Source organism: Diprion similis, chromosome 7 (assembly GCF_021155765.1).
Source record: "Diprion similis isolate iyDipSimi1 chromosome 7, iyDipSimi1.1, whole genome shotgun sequence".
NCBI lineage: Eukaryota > Metazoa > Arthropoda > Insecta > Hymenoptera > Diprionidae > Diprion > Diprion similis.
Genome location: NC_060111.1, coordinates 435,777 through 460,922, shown reverse-complemented (window position 1 = coordinate 460,922; position 25,146 = coordinate 435,777). Strand labels below are relative to the sequence as shown.

The window sequence follows — 25,146 nt, the reverse complement described above, 5'->3', positions numbered from 1 at the left end:
CATTTGATTCGATAAAATTACATTGACAGAAGAAAACCTTGTGTCAAGAAATGAAATGACATTTACTTGAATGAACGTTTCCTTTTTCATATTTGATGTAGCAATATTTAGAGAATTTGTAGAAAAACAAAAATGTTAGCTACCTCATTATATAGTGACAACGGTAAACCGCCCCAAAAAACCCATCAAGTCGACAAACATTTTTCGGGTTCATTTGACCAATTTCTAATGCATTGCTAAGTAAAAAAAACGTAAGAATTACAAAGTAAATGTCGAAGCCGTCTGTTTTATATTGCTAAAATTAAAAATTTGAAAAAAAAAATCTTGTCATATCCACCAAAACAAATATAACAAATAACACAGATATACAATAGGATCCGCTGAGACGTTACATGTTTACTTCAATTTTTCCAAAATTGTATAACAAAATAATAAAACGATACACCCGATATCTATACATATAATAGATTACATTATAATTATTATAAATGAAAGAGAGAGAAAAAAAAACAACACAACACAACAGACAGGTATATACAATAAAGGCAAAGAAGCGGCGAGGCCACAATATTTAATAGGGCGGGCGCAGCGCAACACCTCTCGCAATTAGTTGGCCAAAGAAAGTGTGGGGTAAACGAAGCAGCCCAGCAGCAGCGAGAAGCAGCAATGAGGACCAACATCAGGACGAGGGCATGACGAAGAAGAAGAAGAAGAAGAGGAAGAAGAAGGGTAGCTGCTAGGGGTTGTGGTGTCGACGACGGGGCGAAGGTCGGAGAAAAACGAGGGAAGGGGGATGAAAAGGGGGTGGAGGGCTGGACGAGGGAGAAAGCTCCGAGCTTGAACCCACGACAATACAGGTGGTAGAAGTGGTTGTGCAGCTTGCGTACGCCGTTGAACTTCTCTCTCTCTCTCTCTCTCTCTCTCTCCCTTCACCCCTCTCCGGCATCCACGCGTCCCAACACCCTGACGGGCGAAATCGACACCGTCTGTACGTGTACGCGTATAAAACATACCCTGTCCTCGAACGACGCTCATCCAGAACAGACGGGCGCGCACAGTTTACCGGCCTTTTATCAAAAGAGACCGTTCCTGACATAACACTCGCCCCCCCCCCTTGCTGTGCGCAACTTTATACCCCGGGAAAACACTCTCATCCCCCTTAGCCCGCCACTTTCTACACGTCCTTTACTAAAATTTGAATAATTCAGGTTTTTCACTCACGCGGGGCGGTTAGAGAAGCATCTTTGCGATGGAAGAAAGGAGCGAGGAAGGAAACAGAACTGCGAATTGACGATTTATCTTCCTCCATTTATCCGTATAATACTTAAGCAATCAATCATCCTGATCGAATGGGTATGAGTTTAGTTCTTTCACGGTGAACCGTCGCGTCGCCGTTGCTCGAGTTCCGAGGCTGCATCGCTGAAGGGACAAATCAGTCAAACGGAATGCGAACAAAATTTACGAGCGGAATTTTCCGAAGCTTGTCTTTTACTTTCTCATCGTCAACTGCCGTTGGTGCGATGATTTTTTTATTGTTTCTTCAACACTCTTGGGGTCGCAATTGGTGGTAAGGAGCTCCTGCAAATCTATTTCAAGACAAAAAGTCTTGTAGCGTTTAAATTTTTTCTTCTTCGATTATTATTGTTCCTCCCTTCCCAGTTTTCACGGCATTGCATCTCTCTACTTTCCTACTTTCCTCATTCTACGTTTTGCGGAAAGGCAAAACGTGGTTGAGAAAACGGATGCATTATACCGTTGTCGACGTGAAAGCGATAGCTGTAGGTGTATTTCTGTTTTAAGCGTTGGGAGTTTCGCCATTGCAGTTAGCGAACAAGGAAAAGAACACGAGCAGCAAAAGTAAAAAGACACTTAAAGGATTTACGGTCCAAGAGCTCGAGGACTGGCTGCTGGCGGTGGTGATGGTGGTGGTGGTGGTGGTGGTGGTGGTGGTGGTGGTGGTGGATACGGAAAAGCGCAGAGGTAGGCAGGCAAGCGGTCACGACTAGCGGGCCGAAAACGCGGTGGAAATAACAATAAGTCAGATGGAAAGAAGGAAGGAAGGAAGGCCGCAGGAATAAAGGAAGAAAGGAATGGGCACGGGAGCGGAAGGAAAGAGAAATGGGAAAAACTCGTCGAGGGATGAGAGCCGGAGAGAAGAAGAAGACGAGGAAGAAGAGGAAGAAGAGTAAAAAGAAGAATAAGAAGAATAAGCGGGGTGGGAGGAAGGACGTTAACACCGCGAGACCTGAATCTTTGATAGAATCCTTTAAACTAACATCGAAGGGAGCCTCGAGAGAAACCTTTGTGCCAGGACTTTGAATGCGTAACTAAACGACCCGATAGCACACATTTGCCACAAGGCTCGGCTGGGCTTCGTGCCTCTTTCCTAGCCGGCGTCTCATCCCCTGGGTCGAGTCCGCCCGTAATGATCGTTCGACCCTTCGACCCCCCGCCGACTCTTTCTACCCTCAGCTAACCCAGAAATCGTCCTTTGTATCTTTTCCTCGCAATTTGAATATGCTTAAAAAAAAAAAAAAAACAACAAACAACGCTGCATTTCACACGCATAGAGAGACAGACGATTGAAATGAAATAAAAATATGATAAAAATTTTCTCCGCTTGTATTTGTTTCTTCTCCCGTTTCTAATTGTAACTATAGGGGTAGGTTATAAAGTGGTGTACTACTAGCGTACAGCCAGACTCTTTGAAGAATGTTCGAAAAAGCATGAAGAGAGTAGTTCTGGAGAGAAAAACTTGGATGAAAGGTAGGTAGGTGGGTGGTTGGTCGGTGGTGTAGAGAGCGGTTTGGGGGGATGGTAGTAGGTACTTGGTAGTAGGTGGGTAGTAGTTACTTTGGTTGAGCATGACGAAGGCAGCGCGGCGTGGCGCCGCCGTTGACTGTGTAATATAGGTCAACGTTTACACAGCTGCTTTAAGCTGGATTTACCGAACAGCTTTCGCTATACGCGATGCCAACCGGAGCAAACTAGGACGGCAAATACATTTTTTACGCCCGTCTATGCCAGAGCAACCCCTCCGTCCCGACATCCACCCCCGAGGTGAATTGAACCGCATTCGCGCCGAGAGTGGGAGAAAGAGACAGCGAGTGGTGAAGAGAGGAACCGAAGGGGATGAAGGGGGTGAAGGGGGAGGGGGAAAGAGAGAGTCGCGCGATGTGAAACCCGTGAAAATCTTATTCCCAATCCCTAACGGCGCCGCCTCGCGATTTCTGAATCCTTGCACGAACTCAACCCTCGCTTCCTCGCGTTATTTATTCCCTCGCGAGATTCCCACCCCCTTGCACCACCCTCTGAGGTTCTTTCGCAGAATGCTGGGGACAGGAATGGATAGATTCAGCTCGCTAGCTCGCTAGTTCGCGCTTCCGTTTATCCCGCGGCAAGAAAACGACGAGTTCTGCCGAGTTCTAGCCATTCAGCCTGTCGAGCTGAGTTCCGATAAAACGATGCAACGCACACGCAACTCGAGTCGCTCGCCGATCATTCCCCCCCCCCCCCCCCCCCCCCCCCCACGCCCCCCGCCGTTGGCATACCGGCAATATTTTAATGGAAGAAAAAAGAACCCGACATTCGAATGATAAACCGCTCGTGCAATTGCAATTTCATCAATAATTAGGTTAACCGTCAACGCGAATTTAGAAACTGGATTCTAGTTGCAAAAATGGTTATATTAGGTAAAGTTTATTTTTGTAAAAACTAGAACGATATTTCTGATTTTATAGAGAAATTACCTGTCTTCTTGAACATTTCTTGTAAGTAACGATCAAACAAACTACAGTTCTGCATTTAAATTACTTTTATTCATTAAAAATAATAATTAATTAGTTTAAAAATCAATATTTATCGTATTTCTTCTATTTTCATATGAACTACTTTCTCGTATCAAACGCGAAACGTAATCTCCCATCATCCCCTCATTATATGTATGCTGTGTCTGATAACGTTAACAACGTTAAAGTCCATCACATCTTGGTGAAAAGGTATTTCTTTTTCTTCCGAATAACCAGCCATATAAGCTATCAATCAAAAACCTCAAAACCTGTTTATCAACGTAAAAGAGATAAAAACAAACTATATACCAAACTATAAACAAAGGTGTTTTGGTTGTTATTCGATGTATAGAATCGACATTTATTCATCTCAGTAGAAACTTGGAACAAAAAATTTCTTTACAAAAAAAAAAAATAATACCAATTCTGCATAATTTACGAACTTTTCATCCACAATACAGTGACTCTAATTTAGTAAAACTCGAATATAATATATGGTTTAAGAACTGTTTAAACACGGTATAACCACAAGTTAAAATCACTCTCGATGCAAATGATTTTGAATCACAGACGGGGCAACCCAGATATCGTTATTAGCGGTAGTTTTGCAGGCTGCTCACGATAATATCTGGATGGACAGCAGCGTGGGTCGAGAATATGCGGCGAGACTCTCGACTATTGCGCAAGGACGACCTGCAGGCCAAGGCCTACATCGTCCACTTGAGTATTCCGTGTGAGCCCGCGAAGGCGGTATTTAGGGCTTCGCTAATGCATCCCTCGTAGAAGAGCCGGTTTACTTTACCCAAGCCCTAAGTCTATCCGGACCACTACGAGCTGATGGGGATGAGGTAACGCCATCCCATCGTGTCACTATAGGTATACACCATCGGACCACTCCGGAGGAACCTTCTACAATCTACACCGACTACCGATTTCCCGGATTTCGTTGCAAGCGTCAGCAGCGTTTTTCCAAAATCGACGACGATAATAAACCAATAAAGTTTGACTTCGTCGAACTTTATGAAAGCGAAGTTAGTAACGTTAGTACAACGATGCATGTTTAAAAATGTCTAAAATTCACCGAAGTCAATGATAAGCAAAACATACTTTTATATTTTGAAAAGTCAACTTTTTCAAAGTATTTTTAAAATAGCACGATAATGATTTTTCCCCCAAATGTTTCGTTGCGTTATCGTTACTAACTCCAGCCTTATCGAATTTTTTTCAGTCCCTCCACAAGGCTTTTGTTGCATCTCTCGATATACACGCAAGGATGTAGATGATTTCTTACACATATATAAGGGGAATAGAAAAATCTGAATCAGCTTGCGTAAATTGAGTCGAGAAACTGGCGGAGTCCAAACCACCGAGTGGAATGCCAAGTGCGGCGCAGACCAGAATGCTGCAGAAGGCGGTAACCTTTTGCTTCTTAATGAAAGCCACACTGGAGTCCGCCTCGCCACTTTCATCCCCCCACCCCCTTCTCTAACACACAGTACACCTGATACATACGTTCGTATAGAGCTGTTGATGCAGTTGCCGCTCGGATTTACTTTACCCCGATGCCCTTTTTGCGTCGTAGCTAAACTTCCTCTTCTCTCTCTCTCTCTCTCTCACTCTCTCTCTTTTACTTCCGCTCTATTTCTTTCACCGTAGCACACTAATGAATTTAAAGCATATACCTAGATGTTTAAGTACTTGCTTGCGTCGTTAACTCGTTAATAAGAAGTAGTTATTAAAAAGTGAAGAAAAAAAAAGAAGAGAAATTATTCGAATAAAATTCTGTTCCATTCTACGTTTTTTCTTCAATACTTCAACTTTTCTGTTTAACTTGGGAATGAGAATTTCTGCCAAACGTAGTGGGAAGAACGAAACAAATAGATCCTGAATTGTCTGGCTGCGGTTCTAGCCGACATGTATATAATGTATACAATAAAATTAAGGCATCTGTGTGTTTCATATATATGTACATACAGATACACGTATACGAACGAAGAGATATGTAGTATGTACATAGATACATACATACACACGTGCATGTGACAAACGGGGAGGTAGGTTTCAGGGGTACATAGGAGGTAGTACGACACGAAGCTTGTAATTGATACCAGATTCACGGTATCTGTGGGGGATATAACGACGAGCAGGTAGGGAGAGATTCGATACAAAACGGGGATGGAAAGCGGCGGACAACGAAGCCAATAACTATTAATCTAACGCAGCCGCGCCGCCACCACCGCCCATTGAGCAAAGTCCAGCGAACGGTCCGAAGCCCCGCGAATCGACGTTGATACGAAATGGTTAAATGGTTCATCACCGTACCGCAGAACAACTCCTTTCCATTTTGTACATAAAAGTATATATACGTATATATAATAACAGGAAGATGCATACCCTGAACTCGAAAGAATGGACGGAAACGAAATGAAATATCCTTTCCGCAAGCCAGTCGCGACTGCAGGTTGCGTCCTCAAAGGATATCCTCCCGTAAGCCGTGGTTTCGCGTTATACGAGGCATCTTTTATACGAAGGCATAGGCAGTATAACTCTGATCGTTATCAGATCGCGAGGAGATCGCAACGCGTATCGAGTTCGTCGTCGAGCGCATATAGAATAGAATAGAAGAGAGGACTCGGGACGCCGGACCCTTTTGTCCCGCCCATTTCGGATACTCGCGCGGTCCTTCGTCCTCCTCCTCCTCCTCCAGCCTTCCTCCCTTCATCATCCCTTAGGGAAAGAAGAGAGTCGTCGGTCGAGTTATCGAGTTACTCAGCGAGGCGCAGCGGCGAGGCCGGTTAGCGCCGGTTAGGGGATGGTGGCTATACCTATTATACGAATTTCACCGCGCTCATCGAGCCTCCACCCCCGCCTCCTCCTGCATCACGCTGCCAGAGAGATAACCCAATTATTCTCTACTCCTCTTCGCCGCCAACTTTCCCCGATCGCTTTTCGAATCAACGCCACACGGAAACTAATTCTGTTATACATACACACCCCTCCCTGTATGAACATATATACATATGCGTGTGGGGGGGGGGGGGGGGGGGTACGTTGTGCGAATTTGTTCGGTATAATAATTTGTGTAAATGTTATACATGCCGTTTTATCCTTCCCCTTGTTGTCACCTTCCCATCTCCCTCGAAATTTAACAAATTTGAAATTTAACATATGTATATTATATTTCTTTAGCCTCGTTATTAAATTATAAGCTGAACGGAATTATTTGAATATCCATCACGGATGGGTAATAAAAAATGAAAAACTACTTACGGTAGCTGCCATGAAGGGGTGAGCGCCGGGGAAGGTGGGGGCGGTTTTTCTACCCGAGCCATCGCCTGCCGCTACTGTCTATTTCGTCTTCGTACATCCTGAAATAGGGAATAGTATCTAGTAACGTTAAACATTTTCAAAATGACCTTTCATCCCTGTAACGATTTATTTGTAAAGAGACAAATTCATTTCTATGAAAATTCAATCAATCCATAGGTCGACAATGCGATAATCACAAACACAGGCTTGCATCTCATTGTAATATAAATTCTGAGAGGAGATAAAAAAAAAAAAAAAATGGGGCAGGGGAGCTGGGATTTCTTTACACTGTAATATAATTTAGTCAATACGTTGTTAACCAAAACAATATTTTAAGGGGGAGTAGCAAGGGTGGGAGGAGGTGATGGGTGATTAATTAAAAATAAATTCGCTCACTCGTCATTATAAATTTAAATTCGCGACCTCAAGGGCATACCTATACATAATATATATAGATATACATGTATAATATAGCTGCATTATGTTATATATAATCCGTTCCTTTTTTTTAATCTTATCCACCGTTAGGCAGAAGCTGCGTTGAACTCTCATTTTCTCAAATTTTTTAGATAAAAAAATGTGGGCTCTCGATGTTAATACAGCACGTACCTATACATATAAGGGAGGGTGGGACAAAGTGGGCTCCTGGGGGCAAAGTGGGCACCTTAAATTTTTTGATACCTCAAAAAATTTTGGAGCAAAGTGGGTCCCTTGAGATTTTTTAAATAACAAGGGATAAAATTAACGACCTTAACTTTTTATTAAATATGAATTATTCGGAAATCATAATTGCTCTAAACAGATTATTCTGATTTTATGTTAGGCATTATTTTCTTAAGGGGCCCACTTTGCCCCCCCCCCCCCCCCCTACGTAGCCGGTATACACGTCGCCTCGTGTAATTAAAAGAGTTACCTCTTCATTGAAGAAGAGAATATATGTATATATGCATATGTAAATGACCAAGAAAATGTATATAAATATATACATATATACGCGATGAAGAGAATGTATATATATATATATAACGATCTCGGAGACTCACGCCGCGATGCTAAAACGTAATGGTGACATTTTTCTCCCTCCCGAAGCGTACTCGGGGTAGTTTAAACGGAAAAGGGGAAGAAAAGCAAATGGCGGGGAGGAGGCGGGAGGGGGAGAAGAAGGCAATTACAATTTCCCCCAGCCCGAATTCTCTTCAACGAGCACTGAGTTAATAACAGACACTGAGATTGAGCATATTTTCGATATTAAATTCATTAGATAGATACTGAAAACAATGAAAACAATTTCAATTGATTTAATAAACTGATCAAACATCGAGGAGATAAATTCCTGCGGTAGGTGAGCGATGGAATCAGAGACAGCGGTGCAAATATCTTTGAATAATGTGACATTCACGAAGATCAACGCGTCTTCTTAACTTGAATATCTAAAATGCCAAACACTGCAATGTCGGCGTGCAGCGATGAGTTCGGATTCGAGTTACTAGTTACGAGAACTTCCTCCTTTCCAATTCACGTACTAACGTATAACATGCAAGCTAGAGAGACGTTATAGCTGAGCCAATCAAAGTTTGAGTTTCTCCTAATCCTACCGCTTGATGTCTACGACAGGTAGTGTAGCATGAACCTGGCAAGAGTGTAAAATTCATACGTTGCTAGACCCTGCGGTGACGGAAACAGAAAGCGTTAAAAGTTTTTCTCACCGTCGCGTCGCGTCGTTCGAAGTTCCGCACGTGAATTCCTCGAGTTGAAATGAACGAATCTACGCACCCGTGAACCACGAACGCGACATCTTTTACAGTCTCGAAAAGATTGCGAGGACTTTGAAATATAAATTAAAAAGCAGGACTCAAAACATTTCAGGGGGTTAGTGTAAAATGATAATTCGAGAATAAATAGTGCAGCTAGCCGGATTGCGATAGCTAATTGTCCTCCAGATCTAACAAGACCATAGCTTCATAGCTTACCACCGCAATCTCTATCCCTCGCGATTCCCCCCTGCAGCCACGGCATTTGTGTACCTACGTTAAACGTAAATGCTCGCAGTTCGCCTGTGCGCCAGTTGTGAGCTGATGTACATATATGGGGCATTCCGGGTAAAATTATTTATAAATTTCTTATCTTTATAAATTTCACAATTGGTTAAAGAAAATGTGAAAAAATTCCCCAAGACCGATTAGCGTCTATAAAAACATCGTTCTAGAAAACTGATGAAAATCGAAGATGTTCAAGTACAGGTTTACGGTTTTCTAATTTGACGTGGAATGCCCCATATGTACGTAGGTACAACTAGCCCACCTACGTATGTAAATTTATTCGTACCTATACCGAGGTGTGCCGTATATGTATATAATACATATATAGGCGACGCGTGCGCGGCGAAGAGGTCGGCGGGGGTGGCGGCAGGAAGGGGCGGCGAGTCATAAATTAAATGATGTAAATGCTCTGTCCACCCTCCTCGTTTCTCCGACTCGTTGTCATGCCTGCTCCTCGTTTCCCGCAGAGTCACCCTTTCGTCCCGCGCGTCCATTCGTCATATGAGAAAATATCAGGCTGGACCCGCCGTCGACAACCCCGGTTGGTGTCCACTTCCGGCAACGCCTTGGTTCCTTCGAATTGATTATCACAGGGTGGTTGACGAGAGATCGACGATCCGAGTCGGCTGATCTGAGAAGTTCGAATGCTCTCAGCATTTGCAAGCGCTGCTGCCTGCCGACTTGATTTCGATTCCACGTCTATAAGTCTCTTGGTGATCGAGATGAGATGCGAACCTGGACGCTCGATCTACCCACTACGTAACGCGCAATGGTTCAGCAAGGTGTCGGTTATTGTTCGAGCATAACGCGGCCAGACACCGTGTATAACAATAGGTAGACTACCTGGTCCTCCACCGCGGTGCTGCAGGATACAGGTTTGCTTTTGGAATGGAGTTTGAAGCCGCGCAACTGCGATGTTGACTAACCAAATTACGTACGGGAGAATTGTTCGATATTCTGGCCAACGCTTAAGGTTGTGCGAGAAGCGGGTACCGACCTACGTAATAACCTCCTGGCCTCTCAAAGCCCGTTGATGCGATGCGCGCACAGGATCGAAAATCACGGTTCGGATCGGAGGTTCGGATCAAAAACTGGAACTGACTGCCACTCCGGATTCGTGCGTCAAATCATAAGTTTAGGGTGACGAAGGAGATTCAAGGATCAGTTGCGAGAAAACTGGGTGGCGACATGTCCTTGGGTCAACCGGTGCCAACCCCTTGCTGAAAAATCGATACGCCATTCCTGATTCCAGTGGTCAACGAGGCGTGTAAATTTAAAGTTTTTCAGTAACGAGGAGCTCCGGATCGAGGCAAGCATTCCACGAAAACGGTCATTCGCACGTCGGATATGACATCCATTCGAGTTCTCTCTCGCTTCAATTGCACCCTTGCTGACTTGATGTTATACAGAGCAGTTTCTGTAAACCAACAACATCTCGTAGGAGTTGAAGACGAAGCGAATATGAAGTACCTACCGACGCTACATTGCCGTGCTGCGAATAGACGCGGATGTGTGCCGAAGCTCCGCTGGCCAATAAAACAGGGGATCTAACGCCGGTGCAATTAAATATGCAAACTACTCGAGAGAGAGAGAGAGAGAGAGAGAGAGGTAGTCGTCGGTGCAACACATGGTACCATCTGCGTGAATCCTTTACCTTCCAGTCATCTCCCTCCCGCAGGGTTCACTCTGCTTTGGAATATGGGTGCACTATATGGATAGGTATACGTAGTTGAATGTCCTAGGAAAAGCCGTGATACAACAGATAATTCAATTGGCAAGCCGCGCAATATAAGGTGCGGAACTATGTGAATCCAAGGGTAAGCAATGTTTCTCAAGTTTTAGTTCTGAACTCCGATTGACTTACATGGGTCGTTTATTGTTGGTGTTAGTAACGGTAAGTCTGAAACGAAGCAAATGAAAATTTGCACACGTGATAGCTACTCGCGTATCCATCCATCCATCCATCCATCCATCCATCCATCCATCCGTCTATGTATCCATGTATTCATCCATTCATCTATCTACCTATATAGGTATCTCGAGGAGGACTGCTGGGACGTCTATAGGTATACGACGGAAATCGCTGAAGCTAGAGATTGAACATCGAATGGGAGGTGTCCTACAATTACTGGCTACACACGCCACTGTGTCCAGTCCGGCAGTTTTGCAGCAGCAGCAGCTGCACGAAGAGCGAATGGAGGCCAGGAAGGATCGAACTAATCATCAATTTGCGCAACTACCAGCAAACTCGCTTCTTATCATGGGTGTAAGAAATGAGAGGACGAAAGTGCAAGCCTGTGAAGTCTAAACTCGTATCAAAAAGCTCTGAGAGATGAAAATTGAAACGTGCGATAGGAGCCTATAAAAACGCTTTAAATTCTGTGTATATTGTTAAGTCGCGTTGATATTCGACTCTGAAACGTTCATCTCAACACTATTATTTCGCAGCTTTCCAAAGGATCTGTTTTTAAATGAGAAATGGGCTGATGCTTTACAATTAAGAATAGAAAAAATGACAGATAAGAGATTTATTACAGATTTCTGTCAAGCTGCTTTTGACTAAAGTTTGACATTGAAAGTTAGACGACGTGATAATGGCGTTCCATTTGTAAGTAAAATTGTTTGTACTCTCTTGAAAATGAATAAATATACGAACAAATTTATCCGGGAGGAATAGGAGGGAAGCAAATCGATTCGATAATAGAACGAAAGAAAGAAAACGTTTACGCGGAAAATTTGTTTCCGACAATAAAAGCATACCTGCAATATTGTAATGGACGTCAGTACAGGTATGTTACGTGATCATGTAAATAGAGATAGAGAGATAAAAAGCAGAGGTTGAAATGTATTATTCACGTGTAACAATAGTAGTCCGGTATTGAACAAAATTTGACATTGTGGCGAACGCGGCTTTCCAACTTATTAGTCTAATTACCAATTTCCGATATTAGTTTCCCGCGAAGCTGGGGACGGGTTGAAGCGGGACGGAGATTTATGCGGATGGCGGGAAGAGGGGAGGCGATGGAAGACCAATGATATTTCCCTCGGCCAAACACACGCCAAGCGGCTATACATATAGGTATAACGTTGAAAGAGAACTGGCAGACACGAGCAGCACATAGAAACAAAAGCCCGGACAATTCCACAATTCCACAATTCTACAATTGTGCGATTCGACAAGCGCCACTCTCTCGTCTTCCTATTCCTCCTGCCCTCTTTATCTCCCCTTCCTCACACACATTCGCGAATACCTCCATATCCAACGGCAGGAAGTTAGCTGTAGTAGGTATAACGCTATTCGTCGAGTCCAGTAAATTGCAAAATTACGCAGCTATGCAGTGACAACTATATGTATACTTGTACACCGTATGGATCAAACCCTTTCGAAGACTCGACCACAGGGCGAGTTGAAGGAAGGGTCGTTCAAAATACAACGTTTCGTTTCCACCCCGTTGCATTCTCTTCACAGCAGTTTCATTCACGTACGCATATTTGGTAGTCAGTGTTCTTTTTCAATCATTTTGGATCCCAATTCATGCACTGTGTATTCATTTTTCAATTCTACAGATATAGGTATAATACTCGTTATACATAGACAATAAATTAAATCTATTATCATCTATCACGTTTCCCGCGTTATTATTTCCTTCAATATTTTGCTCCACCTTTCGTTTTTCTTTCGTTATTATTATTATTATTTTTCTTTTTTACCTTTTCTTTCTTTCTTTTTTTCCCCCTGCTCACCTTGGAAAATTTATTCATAGGCCGCCTAAACGCGTTAAGGCATTCGCGCGAGAAGGGGCAGGAATGAAGAACTGAGGGTGGTGGCGGAGGGAAGGAAGGAGATTCTATTCTTCATCCAAACACTCGGAGAACTTTTTTGGTTTTTTTTTTTTTTTATCATTTTTTTTCAGGCTCTCTCTCTGCCTCTTTTTTTATACTCCACTGGCTACTAGCGAGGAAGAACTGCGGGTTCCAGGAGAAGGAGAGAGAGAGAGAGGAAGAGAAGAGGGGAAGGGTGGGAGGAAGAGGACCGTTAGCTGGATTCGCGCGCCCCTCGAGAAAATGAGGGAAACGCGATTTAGGGTTGGAGTTGGCAATGGCCACGGCCGCCCAGCGTGATTACGAATAAAGGACAAGGTAAAAATATCGCCAAGACGAGGAATCCAAGGACAGAGAGCGTGGTGGTGGAGGAGGAAGAAGAAGAAGCGGAAGTTGAAAATGCGATTTTCCAAGGACACGGGGCGAGCATAATTTTCTGATAAAATCGATTAACGACTACAGCTGCGGGACGTGACTCTTGGGCGCGGCAGGCTAATACTTGGGTATACAGTATAAGGTTACGTTATCAAGGATGCTGCCTGCTGGCAGGAATCTGGAGGAGAGAAGATTATAAGAGACATGCAGCGAGTGTCGAGTAGTAAGCTTCAATTTCGCCTTATACACATAATACACGTAAACCATCACGGGGAGAAGAAAAGGAGCAAAATTTTTACTAAAAACTGTAGGAAAAAAAAAAAAATTATCCATGTCAACGATATTTTTCACTATAAATGTAATAGGCAACAGATTTAACTCTGCACGCAATCGTTTTCACTGTTTCTACGGTGTAAATTCTGCATTTTACGAAGTATAGCTGTATATCAGCAAAAAAACCTGATGCGTCTCTCTTTTTCTGTAGTTTTGAGCAAAGTATGTTTTTTTTCCCGTGATATACTTGTCAGAGGTACAGGCGTATAATAATTTTTGTCGAGAGAATTATGCGCGTCACGATAACGCTGGAAATCCTTAATTTATAAAAAAAAAATGAGGTGCTCACCGTAAAGACAACGCCTCTCCAGCAGTTCAGTGCAGCATTTGAATATACCGACCGCACTTCCGGATCAAGGCCTGAAACACAATAAATGCGTGATAAAAAAAATGAAATCCGTGAAGGAAGAAAGAAAGAAAGAGAGAAACAACGACAACAATAGTCTTTATTTATCATATAAATAAAGAAATAGAGAGAGAGAGAGAGATTTCAATAAAGAAGAAGATGATAATTCAATAAATCTTTATCGAGTTTCCGGTGAAGCGCGTCGTCTTGAATGGAGGAAAATGGTCAATAGCTCAAGCGAACGGTGAAGGTCGGTGGTCTGAGATATGGGAGGGGGGGGGGGGGGGGCTTTCGTATCGGCATGGTAGCTAATGACTGGGAGAGCTGGAATCCCGACGGGACTCTCGTACAAGCTAGGCGACGCAAACCCCCGAGTTTCGAGTGGTGCCCATCGAATCGATACGGATCAATCCGTCGACCCGTGAGAGACGAAGTTCGGTCCCCTTGGTCCCTCCGGGTGCGTTCCTTTTAACCCCCCTTTTTCGCCCCATTCTCGCTCTCTCTATCTCTCTCTCTCTCTCTGCCCTTAGCTCCATCTTGCTTTACTTTTGCTGAAAATCGAAAGTATTCTGATACGTCCCACTTATGCATGGACTCCGCGTCTTTTGCGGGGTATGGTATATAGTATAGGTATGCAATTTAGTTGATAATTGGAAGTTATATTGTAGAATAAGAGGGAAAGAGAAAAATTAAGGAGGAAAGAAAATGCTACAATTAGTTGACAGAAATTACTTATACATACAGTTTTGCGATAGGGACAATTGTTATAATACCTGAATCACAGCCTCCGTATATTGACCGATAATTAATTTTACCACTGCCGTTAGTATTTCAATATACATGTCAATGCATACAGATACATTAGGCTGTTTCAGAAACAAAATAATTAACGATTTTCCACCGTGGCACCCTCTAAAAAGTTTGTTTGGGTCAAAAGAAAGATTCTGTAAAAGGAAGATCGCGCTCATTTGATTTTTCACTTTTATTTCTTATCTTTAATCTTATTCTCCTAAACTAAAAGTTCGTATTAAATTATAACTATCTTACAAGTTTAAATGATGAATGAAAAATTCGTCAGATCCACCTTTCAAACATCAATCGGAGATTTAACATTACAAGTGTCGGTCTTCTTTGTGACGTGAATCGATATTGTGATTGATGTGAGCAATGAAAAAAAATTTTTACTCGCGATACTTCGTTAATTAAAGAAAAAGAACGTACAAAAGTTAAAAATCAACTGAACGCGACCTTCCGCATAACATAGAACGCTCGTCTTTTGACAGAACCTTTCTTTCAGCCTAAACAATCTTTTTATGGAGTGCGATGGTGGAAAGCAGCAGATAATTTTTTTTCTCAAACACCCTGATGGCACATTATATATATATATACACACATATATACACCTACGTATGCATTAATGTATAACCGAAGCCCGCAGATACGGGGTCAGGTTATTCGTGACGATGTTTAATTAAAGTAGAAATCGTTATTACGCTCAGCGGTATTAAATGGAGCGCGCAACCGAAGCACGTGTCAAGATTATATATTATATAGTCTCGGGGCCATACACGATCCGAGCCTGATGCCAAAAAGTAGGGTAGCGGGAAGAAAGGGGGGTAGAGAGAGAGAGAGAGAGAGATAGAGAGAGGGAGAGAGAAAGAGGAAAAAAAGGAACAAAGAAGCAAAAACACCAAGAGACGAGATGAGATTGAAAATAGAAAGCAAAGGAAAATAAAATCTACACACCTAGTTGCAAGACAGGCATTTGGCAATCGGACAATAAGTCACGCCTCGAGTCTATGGTACTATCCCCTCTATAACGTGTCGTGTTATTAAGAGGTTTTTCACACCGACGACCGTTACTTAAAGTGTGCTGCAGAGGAAATGAGCAAAGTAAAAAAGAAAATCCACAATTTGCCAAAACTCCGAGTACACACAATGGACGGAAAAATATAATTCTGATACTACATCGTAAGCTATAGCTGAGAAGAAAGGTAATTTCCCGTGAGGAAGAGAGGGGGAGGAGAGAGAAAGAGAGAAAGAGAGAGAAAAGAGCATGAAAGGCTGGTTCTGGTTTTAGGAGCAGCGGAGGAGTCCCCCAGGGGTTGAGACGATCGGCGGAAGGTGATGGTGACGGTAATGATTCGAGGGTTTAATTTCAGGCGCTAACGAATCTCCTTTACACAACACGCAATCGTCTTCCGTGTTAACGAGCCGCAGCACCCGTCAGCTGTGCTTTGTTCCGCGGTATATATGTATAGTAAAGTACAACGGGGGTGCCAGGTGTGTGGGGTGGTAGTCAAACCTCCTCTCCTTCCTCCCCCACCTACCTGCCACCCTTCCGCATAGGTTATACGCCGAATAAGAGCATTGACGAGTTCTGTAACTACCGCGCCGCCAAGTTGGTTGCGAGGAGTTGCGGGGTGAGGGGGTAGAAGACGGGCATTTTACCCTCATCCGTCGCGTTGATAATTATTTCGCGAGATGTACTCGCGCGTAAAAACACCTAGACAGGGACGAACGAAACCCCGTCACGTATTAGAGGTACAGGGTTGGGTCTAATACTTTTATCCACGATACATTTTCCACCATTTTCGTCAAACTCGACGAAATACGTTGCAGATAAAGTAAGAATAGGGAAGAGAAAAAGAGGCAGAAAGACAGCAAAAACAACAATAACAACGACGACGACGACGGCGACGACGACCACGTAGGTGTCGTCAACTTTTTTCGATACCCCTCGTGGATCCCGCGAAACTGTTGTGTCTAGCCTACGGAGATTTGATCTCGATCGTCCCGCGATCTTCGATAAAGTATTTCGTAAGTATATAAAGAAGAGAAGAAATTCGAGACGGAAATCCCAACAAGCGTCTATACATGTAGGCAGACTTGACTTGCGTTTTACACGTTGATTTTTTTCAGATCTTCACCCCCGTACAATAACTTTATCTTTCCAACGAAAAATTGGTAAACGCATACCTGCCGCCAACGTTTTTTCGGTATAAAAGTTTGGAAGCTAAGATCTCGTATCGAAATTAAAGGTGTCCCCAGAAAGCAATAAAGAGATAGTAAATTAGAGTAGATAATTATTATTTGAACCTTAGGGTACAACCATATCTGGCACAGTTGATATCACATTAAGACTGTAAAAATGAAAATAAAACAAGTCTGAAAATTGAACTAAAATAAGCAGAAATTTATCAAAGTATTAAGCGAGAGAGAGAGAAAGAAAAAATCACAGGTGTATAGTCGAGTGTCGAGTAAGGGTGTATTTTGGTATAAAATGGGTGAGAGGATCGTGAGGCAATCTATCGTCAAGGGGAAGGAGGGAAAGGCAGGAATATTATTAATAACAAATAATAACACGTTTCCGTATAGAGAGGGATGGCGTATAAGAGAAATAGAGAGGAAGAGAGGATAAACAATAATTTATCGAGGACGTACCCACCGTACGGGAGTCGGGAGGGGACGAGGCGAGACAAAGAGGTTGTGAAAGCGTGGCGGCGTAGTCGTATAGCCGAAGGGTCGGCGAAGGGTGAGAGGGTGGGAGGGTGCGGGGCTTGGCTCGGGTCCAAGTTTCTGGCGTTCATCGCAGACGCCGAGGGGGGACGAGCCATGATAAACACCTACAAGGCTGAAGGGTCGCGAAGAGGAAGAGTTATACCCAAACGAAAACCACCCCCCAAAACCCGAGAGCGAGGAGGAACCCGTCTGTCGCCGATGGTCCCGAGAATCGATCGAAGAAAGAAAGAAAAGGACGCGAGAAAAAAGAAGAAGAAGAAGAAGAAGAAGAAGAAAAAGACGAAGCAGCAGCATCAAGGCGAACCGTAAAACAAGATGACCGTCATCTGTTAATTCGTATATCTTCACTTAAGCGCGACGTGCCTCGCCGATCGGAAGTCGGTATAAACGCACCTCGCTTACCGCGGAGATGAGCCTGATAGAACTAACTTATTTTCGTCTTCCTTCCTGATACATTAATTTCCGTTGGAAAAGGGCGTTTCCCGCGATGTGTTACGAGGTACAGGGTTCAAAAAAATGGTCCCGTTGAGAACACGAGTATCTATGAAATTTTAGGTCGGTGTAAAAACTTGGAAGGATCACTGTTTCGAATGACCTATATATGGAAATTTCAGCAATGCGAGAATAAAATAACAAAAGTCGAATTGTTCGATATCCTGATTTTCGAATGCGTGTCCAGGCAATTGCTAAATTCCGGCACGATGCGCGTGAATCTAGGATAAGAGTCGGAAGATGGACTATGATAGACTATCGGAAAAGTGCATGGGCTGGGTCTAGGAAAGTTGGGAGGCGGTAGTGCGGAGGTTACCTCGACTCTTTGCCGAGCGAGCAATTGGACCTGAGCCATATCTTTGACCGACGGGACAGATGTGAGAAAATATTCACAATTACTGGTCTTCGCCGAGGGCGTTCCGGCGCGGCGTCCTCCTTCCTTCTCTTCCTATTCCCCGTCTACGCGTCCCGCCGCGCCGCGCCGCGCGAATAATAGATTCGTGTGGCTGGTTGTTCTAGGAAATCTTACGAGGATAGAAATTGGCACAAGGTTCCATTCGCCACCATCTTGACAAGCACCACGTGGTTCCTCTTTTCCTTCTTTCAATTGCATATTCCGATTTACATATCACGAAGCTGGAGAGGAGTTCAAGCTTCATGCACGAAGTGCAAGATGTGATCTGTTCGATTCTCCGTAATCCTAAGTAAGCTTCGTTCTGGACTTGTGTAAAATATCTTGCGGTGTCGATCTAAAACTATTTGATATCAACCTCGCACTACTAATCGCCAACCTAGACCATCTGACGTTCAAGTTCCGAATTGACAACAAAAATTCTTGTCAAGTAGTCCACAGACCGACCAGTTTTGGTGAATTTTTCTCCAGTCTTTGATCCCTGACCGTGTTTCTTCATGCTGATAATTTCCAGCGAGTAGGTAGGTATGATCTATCGCTTCCCCCGCACGGTTGGTCCCCTTTCCCTCGTCAACAACGCGACTCCAATCATCGCGAAGCAGCGTGCATGGTCTCGGATGTTCAAAGGGCGGCGAAAGGGAGAGCATGATGAAACGGATCAGAGAACAGACGGTCGTTCCGCAGACCTGTCTGGGTCCGCACGTTTGTCCAAACACCGTGTGTGTCACAAGATGGAAGCAGACGGATGAAAAGAGAGTAAAAAAGAGAAACTAACTATGCGGTAACGTGAACAGGGCTCGGGTTGATCATAGACGACGTAATACCGAGGCTTTCGGATTCGGTAGCTACGTTACACCTACCGAGGTCGGATGTTTTGAACTTTTCGGCACGCCGCAACGAGCCTAGCGAAGAAATTGACATATCAAAACGAACGAAATTTCAGATAGAAACGCAGTTTCGTATTTCCCTTGGAATAAACAGTACTTCATGCTGTACACTGAGGTACCAACACTCGCTCTCTCTCTCTCTCTCTTTCCCTAGTTGAAAGAAGTCGTAACACAACGTCGTCGTAAAATGTAACAGAAATGGAAAAATATATGTAGCAGAAGTGAAAAAAGCGTTTTCCCCGATACGAAGAAAGAAGTCCGTCGCGGGGTTTTTCGACTGCAGAAGAACACAGTGTACTTCAGGTATGATTTTCCACAACATAACGTAATCCAAAGAAACAGCATTTCTCAGTCCATATTATTCTGTTTCATTGTTTTCGAGCATCCCTTGCCCGAAGCGAAAAATCTCCCTTCCATAACAATCGCGATTCGTAAACCAATAAAAAATTTTTTCCCCGTTACCTCTGTGACATATTCTAGATTTTTTTTTAACCCATCGATTAAACTCTTCGACATTTGTATTTTCTTTCTTTATTTCTGCAACCCTGCCTCATCCTTGCAACCGTTGTTTGTCGTTTCTTCTCCCCAAAAACATAACTCTCGGCGCAAAAAGTGAAGCGAAGGGGTGAAAAAGGGGAAACGGTCCTTCACGCGCATGGACGTTACGACGCAATTTCCAACTCGGCCGAAACGCGTCGGGGTGGTATTGGGGTGTCGAGATGTCCTCCGTCCGTACATCCGGTCCCGAGCATGGCAGCGCCGCGCCGGGGGTTGTAATGTACGTATTTCTATAGAGAATGCGAAAGCACCCCCCACCTCCGCCCTCCTTCATCCTTCGTCTATCCGCATCGCCACCCTCGCTCACGACTCTCACACCCATACACACATACCTACATATATATGTACAGCTGTAGGGACGTTACAGACGTTCTAGCTGATGCACCTGTTACCCTCGTTCCGCGGACAGAGCCACCTCCCCCCTATTCCATCACAACGTTCATCCTCTTTTTCGCAAAAGTCGAAGGGATGCATGCGCCATTCCTCTTCTTTTAGGTACATATATACATTCGTTATTCTCAGAGAGATTCGCACACTTTCTCGGTTTTTTTTTCTTCCTTTATTTACAAGTCTATGTTATTATTATTATAATAAATATTTAATACTGCACGATAAACAGTGTATTTATTGTAATAAAATGATACGTACGGGTGTAATTATTGTATAGGTACGTATGCGGTGCAGACCTTAAAACACCGGTGCGTCAGCTGCTGATTGACGGGATTAATTGTTATAGCAGGGTTGTTACCGCCGACGTCGCAATTACGGTAATTGAAAATCCGAATTGCTGCTGCCCGCGGAGTCTGACGAACGAACGTTGGGTGAAAATTATATTCAACGAATTAATACTCGGGTGGTGTTCAAACGGGGGTGGTTTAGCCGATTAGCTCGGCTCGATATTATTTTTATGTATATACTTTTTTTTTCATTTCACCCTTTTTTCAACTTCTCTTCCTCTTCTCTCTTTCTCTCCAACTAATTATCGAGTTTTGTTTGCAGGAGTACGTAAGCACATATATGTATATATATATATATAAATTATTATACGTGCGAAATGAGAGGAAAATGAAATAACTTCGACTAACATAAACCTGTAATAAATAAAAAGTCTATCGAAATTTTTCCACGTTACCATAGGCGGAAAATATATTTTAACGAGAGAGGAATTTCAACTATAGTAGAAGCATCACGAAAAATAACGTTACAACGTGTCTGATCTAAATTCCGGAAATAAATATATATATATATATATATATATATATATATATATATATATATATTATAATAATATGCGGACGATAAACCTGCGTAAAGTCACGAATCCCTGCGGTATATACATATATAATATATACATAATAATAAAGACGAAAATGACCCGATAAGAGATAAGATTCGTACAAGGGGTACGTTATTACACGCATATATATATATATATGTATATATATGTATATATACAAGCTTTGGGGGTGTATAATACATACCCACGTATAATACAATACATACAACTAACTATATATAAATATATATACACACATATACATGTACAATATAGCTTTCGCTAAAATTTTATCGCGCTACCCGGGTGTTGAAAAAGAATCCCCGTTTAAACCTGCGGCTCTACGTGTTACACCGCAGATACGTGAGTGAGTAAGCCGAGGTATTCCACAAGCCGCCATGCGCATGTAGGCACATACATAGTAGGTATACCTACGTTATTATACATATACGTGTAATAAGGCCGTGCAATAATACCGCGACATGTGCCGGTGTTTCCGTATCGCCTTATTCCCTTTGCAACGTACGCAGGGGTGGAAGGGAGGGAGGGAACATTAGTGATAAAGGGATCAACTTTTATATCCCCATTCTATTCGTTCCCCTCCTCCCCAACTCTTGCCTATGCCTATTATTATACGCCTGTATATGTATATGTATATACAGCAGTTTCCTCATTCCGTTTCTCTTTTTCTTTACTTATTTTTCTTTTACGCGTACACGGTTGGATCTGCGTAGTTGCTGCTCTGAGATTAAGGGGTTGAATTTATTATAGACTGATTTTTCTACTCCTTTGCGCCTTTATAATACGCTAAACTTACGCTAGGTATTGTAAAAATTAATTGAAAATCAATATGCGCTATTAATATCTATATTTACGTATAATGCAAGACCTATGGAGAAAACAAACGAGCGTCGTACAACACGCATGCATGTGACATGCAGGCGTATGATAATAATAATCTACATATCTACAGTGTGTGTTTGCCGTACGTTTCATCCCAAATACACGGATGATAAACAGATAAATCATGCGTATGGGTATTACGCGTGTATAGAATGAGGGGCGGGCGAGGAGGGTGAGGAGGACGCGGGGCTCGACCGGCGCGTTGGAATACTATTTTCGTGTTCCGGCGCCTCGCCTCCCGCGGGAGGAAAGACATTAATGATAAAAGGATCAACTTTTATAGCCCCGTTCTCCACGGTCTGCCGAATCGATCCTTGAGTTAACGCAAATGGATTATACGAGAGAGAGAGAGAGAGAGGGAGATTGGTTTCAGGGAGCAGGATACCCGACAGGTACAGAGACATACCGTGGATATATATTTTTTTTTCTCAACACTTTTTGCAACCTTTCGAATACAGCTATAGATTTTTACTGAATATATTATTACCACAGAAGATAAAAGTCGACGTTTCACGGAGGTTGCAGGTGTCATGAGTTGAAAATCAACATTATGTCGGATACAATTCAGGCATTTGAGTATGTATTCGCTTAAGCAACATACTCGTGGACATTATGGCTGCGATGATTTGGGAAAGTGAGAAGAAAGAAAAAAAAAAGAAAAAAGACTGCAACCATAAACAATATTTTGGATATTCATTTTTCATCGCCTTTCTTTCGCGTTCCGGACTTTGGTGTCCATCCAGTTAAAACGGAACGCGATGCGGATACATGAAGTGTCTTATCACATGCATCCACCGTATGTATACATGAATACAAATACTGTAAAACATCTGCAAAGCTTGGATGTTCGATATTCGTCGTTACGTGATTTCGAGATCCGACGACACGTATGTATGTATGTACAATATAGGTACGTATGCGCATACATGTCATAAATGTATATATGTATGTGTGTATGGCATGTAGAGATACGTGATACGGACGCCGTATAAAGGGGTTGGGGGTGGTGGGCGCGAACGAGATACGTGCAGCATCGAGGGGGAGTATATGTATGGGGAAGGGAAGGGATGCTGCAGGGATTCGGATCACGTTGCGGACTGCCCCCTACTTAACTATCCATTAAATATGACCGGTAGCTCGCTCTCTCGGAATGGGATGCCGGCTGGATCACCCTTCTCCCTTCTCTCCTCTCTATCGGCCCGATACGTATAACGCGTGCATCACGTCTCGGTCTAAGTACGAGGGTCTACTGACGATTATTCCACGAAGCACCAGCAGCCTCAATCCTGCAAGCACGAGGAGCCAATCCGCGAATCGAAATTTTCATCCGACGACTTACCGACCCCCGCGTATTACGGGATGCATTGTTACAAAGGGTGAAATCACCCGTTTTGTCCCTTTTTTTGATCTAGCAGTAACCACGGATAAAGAGACGTATGAAAGCTTTCCTACGTCGCAAAACGAATAAAGTCGTTGCGTCAAGCAACGTTAGTGTAGAAACACTCCTTCAGTTTCAGATTTGAAAGTGTAAGAACAAAACATGCATTGCAATTAAAGCATGTTTCCTCATATTTCTATGTTTGCTGCCTTTTAGTTCGCTTCGTAAGTTCACAAACCTCTTATCGTTACGGTATAATTATACCTCCGACACGTACCTACGTGTCCATATACATACTATGTTTTACACAAGACGTGGAGCGGAGATACAGAGATCAGACAATCCGCCGAAGGGAGGTTTAGGTACAATTATTATTGACATAAAGAAATGACGACGACGACGATATTACGTACCGTGTAACGAACGAATGAGAAAATTCTTCAACCTTAGCGATCTCGAATGTGGGTGGTGATAAAAATTAGCAATCTCCCGTGGACTAATTGCGAGATATATTCCAGCCTTCGCACAGTCGGTCTTTCCTATAAGGCCTCCCTCCCTCCCTCCCTCGCCGCCGCCCTCTCATCACGCCTCGTCTCCCTTTCCCTTTGACGTGAATTGCCTCATTAATCTGGCATTAAATCCGGGTAAGTGATTACAGCTTTGCCCGAAAGAGAAATGGATTTTTATTGGAGTCAAAGCTCGAGTACTCCATCCGCCCCATCGCCCCTGCAAGTACTACGTCATCCGTCTCTCTCTCTCTCTCTCTCTCTCTCTCTCCCTCTCTCTAAAATGTATAATACGAAACGCCCCATACCTATTACGCAAATATATATACATATATATAGTTATGTACCTATTTATGAATATAGAATAGATTGCACCTGGCGACAGATTAGAAATAGGACGTGTTTCCGTGTGACGTTTCGGACGTTTTACGTCAATTGAACTCTTGATATTTATGACATGGTTACTTTATCATCCCCAGCTTTTGATTCGATCGAAATATCAGAGAAAGAAAAAAATGGCCGCCCTTCTAGCTAATCCTATACGATGCGTTAGATATTTTTCTATAACACGAAACTGATCCTGCACGTTATCTGAACTGCGATGACTGTCGAAATTTATGAAGCCATTAGAGGAACGGGATATCCTCTTCTCGGGAGCTTCGCGGAAGTTCATCGTTTCACCGTTGCATCACATCCTTGTATACCAAAACACACGGACATATACCGCTTAGCGATATACATACACATAGAAAAACATATGTATTATATGTATAAATACACAGAAGAAAACTGTCGACCATATCTCATATTACATTCTACTTATTCTTCTTTCATCGTCAGCGTACTTGCAGAATCCCCTTGCAGGGGAGTTCAACTGGACCTCCGGTGAAATTTTTTTTAACAATCCTCCTGTAATTTAGCGTAATTGCTTCCCTTGCCCCATAATTTCAAAAGCTGTAAACACAAGGGCCGGGCATTGGAAGAATCGACATGTAAGCCGCCTCGACTGGGTGCAGCAGCGTCGAAAAAAAAGAGCTGTAAACGAATTGGGAGGGAGGGAGGGGTGTGGAAGATTGGAGGGATGACGCAACCTGCGGGATACAGACGTCGCGGGTTGGATATTGGCAGAATCAGCCGACCAGCACGTAGTTCCCCAGCCTCTCACTCCTCGCAAAAAGCTACATCGTTCCTCCGGCTCGT

At 43.2% G+C, this 25,146-nt stretch overlaps 1 protein-coding gene across 5 annotated transcripts in view; it reads right to left on the bottom strand.

Annotated features, from left to right (window-relative positions):
* LOC124408381 overlaps positions 1-25,146 on the bottom strand; it is a 164,644-nt gene that overhangs the window by 121,917 nt on the left and 17,581 nt on the right. For all 5 annotated transcript variants that reach the window (XM_046885284.1, XM_046885286.1, XM_046885289.1 and 2 more), the window contains exons 2-3: positions 13,956-14,026; positions 7,059-7,156 (exon numbers count right to left, since the gene is read on the bottom strand). In XM_046885284.1, the coding sequence (XP_046741240.1) occupies positions 7,059-7,070 (12 nt within the window). In that variant the 5' untranslated portion in view covers positions 7,071-7,156; positions 13,956-14,026. The remainder of the gene's footprint in view (positions 1-7,058; positions 7,157-13,955; positions 14,027-25,146) is intronic.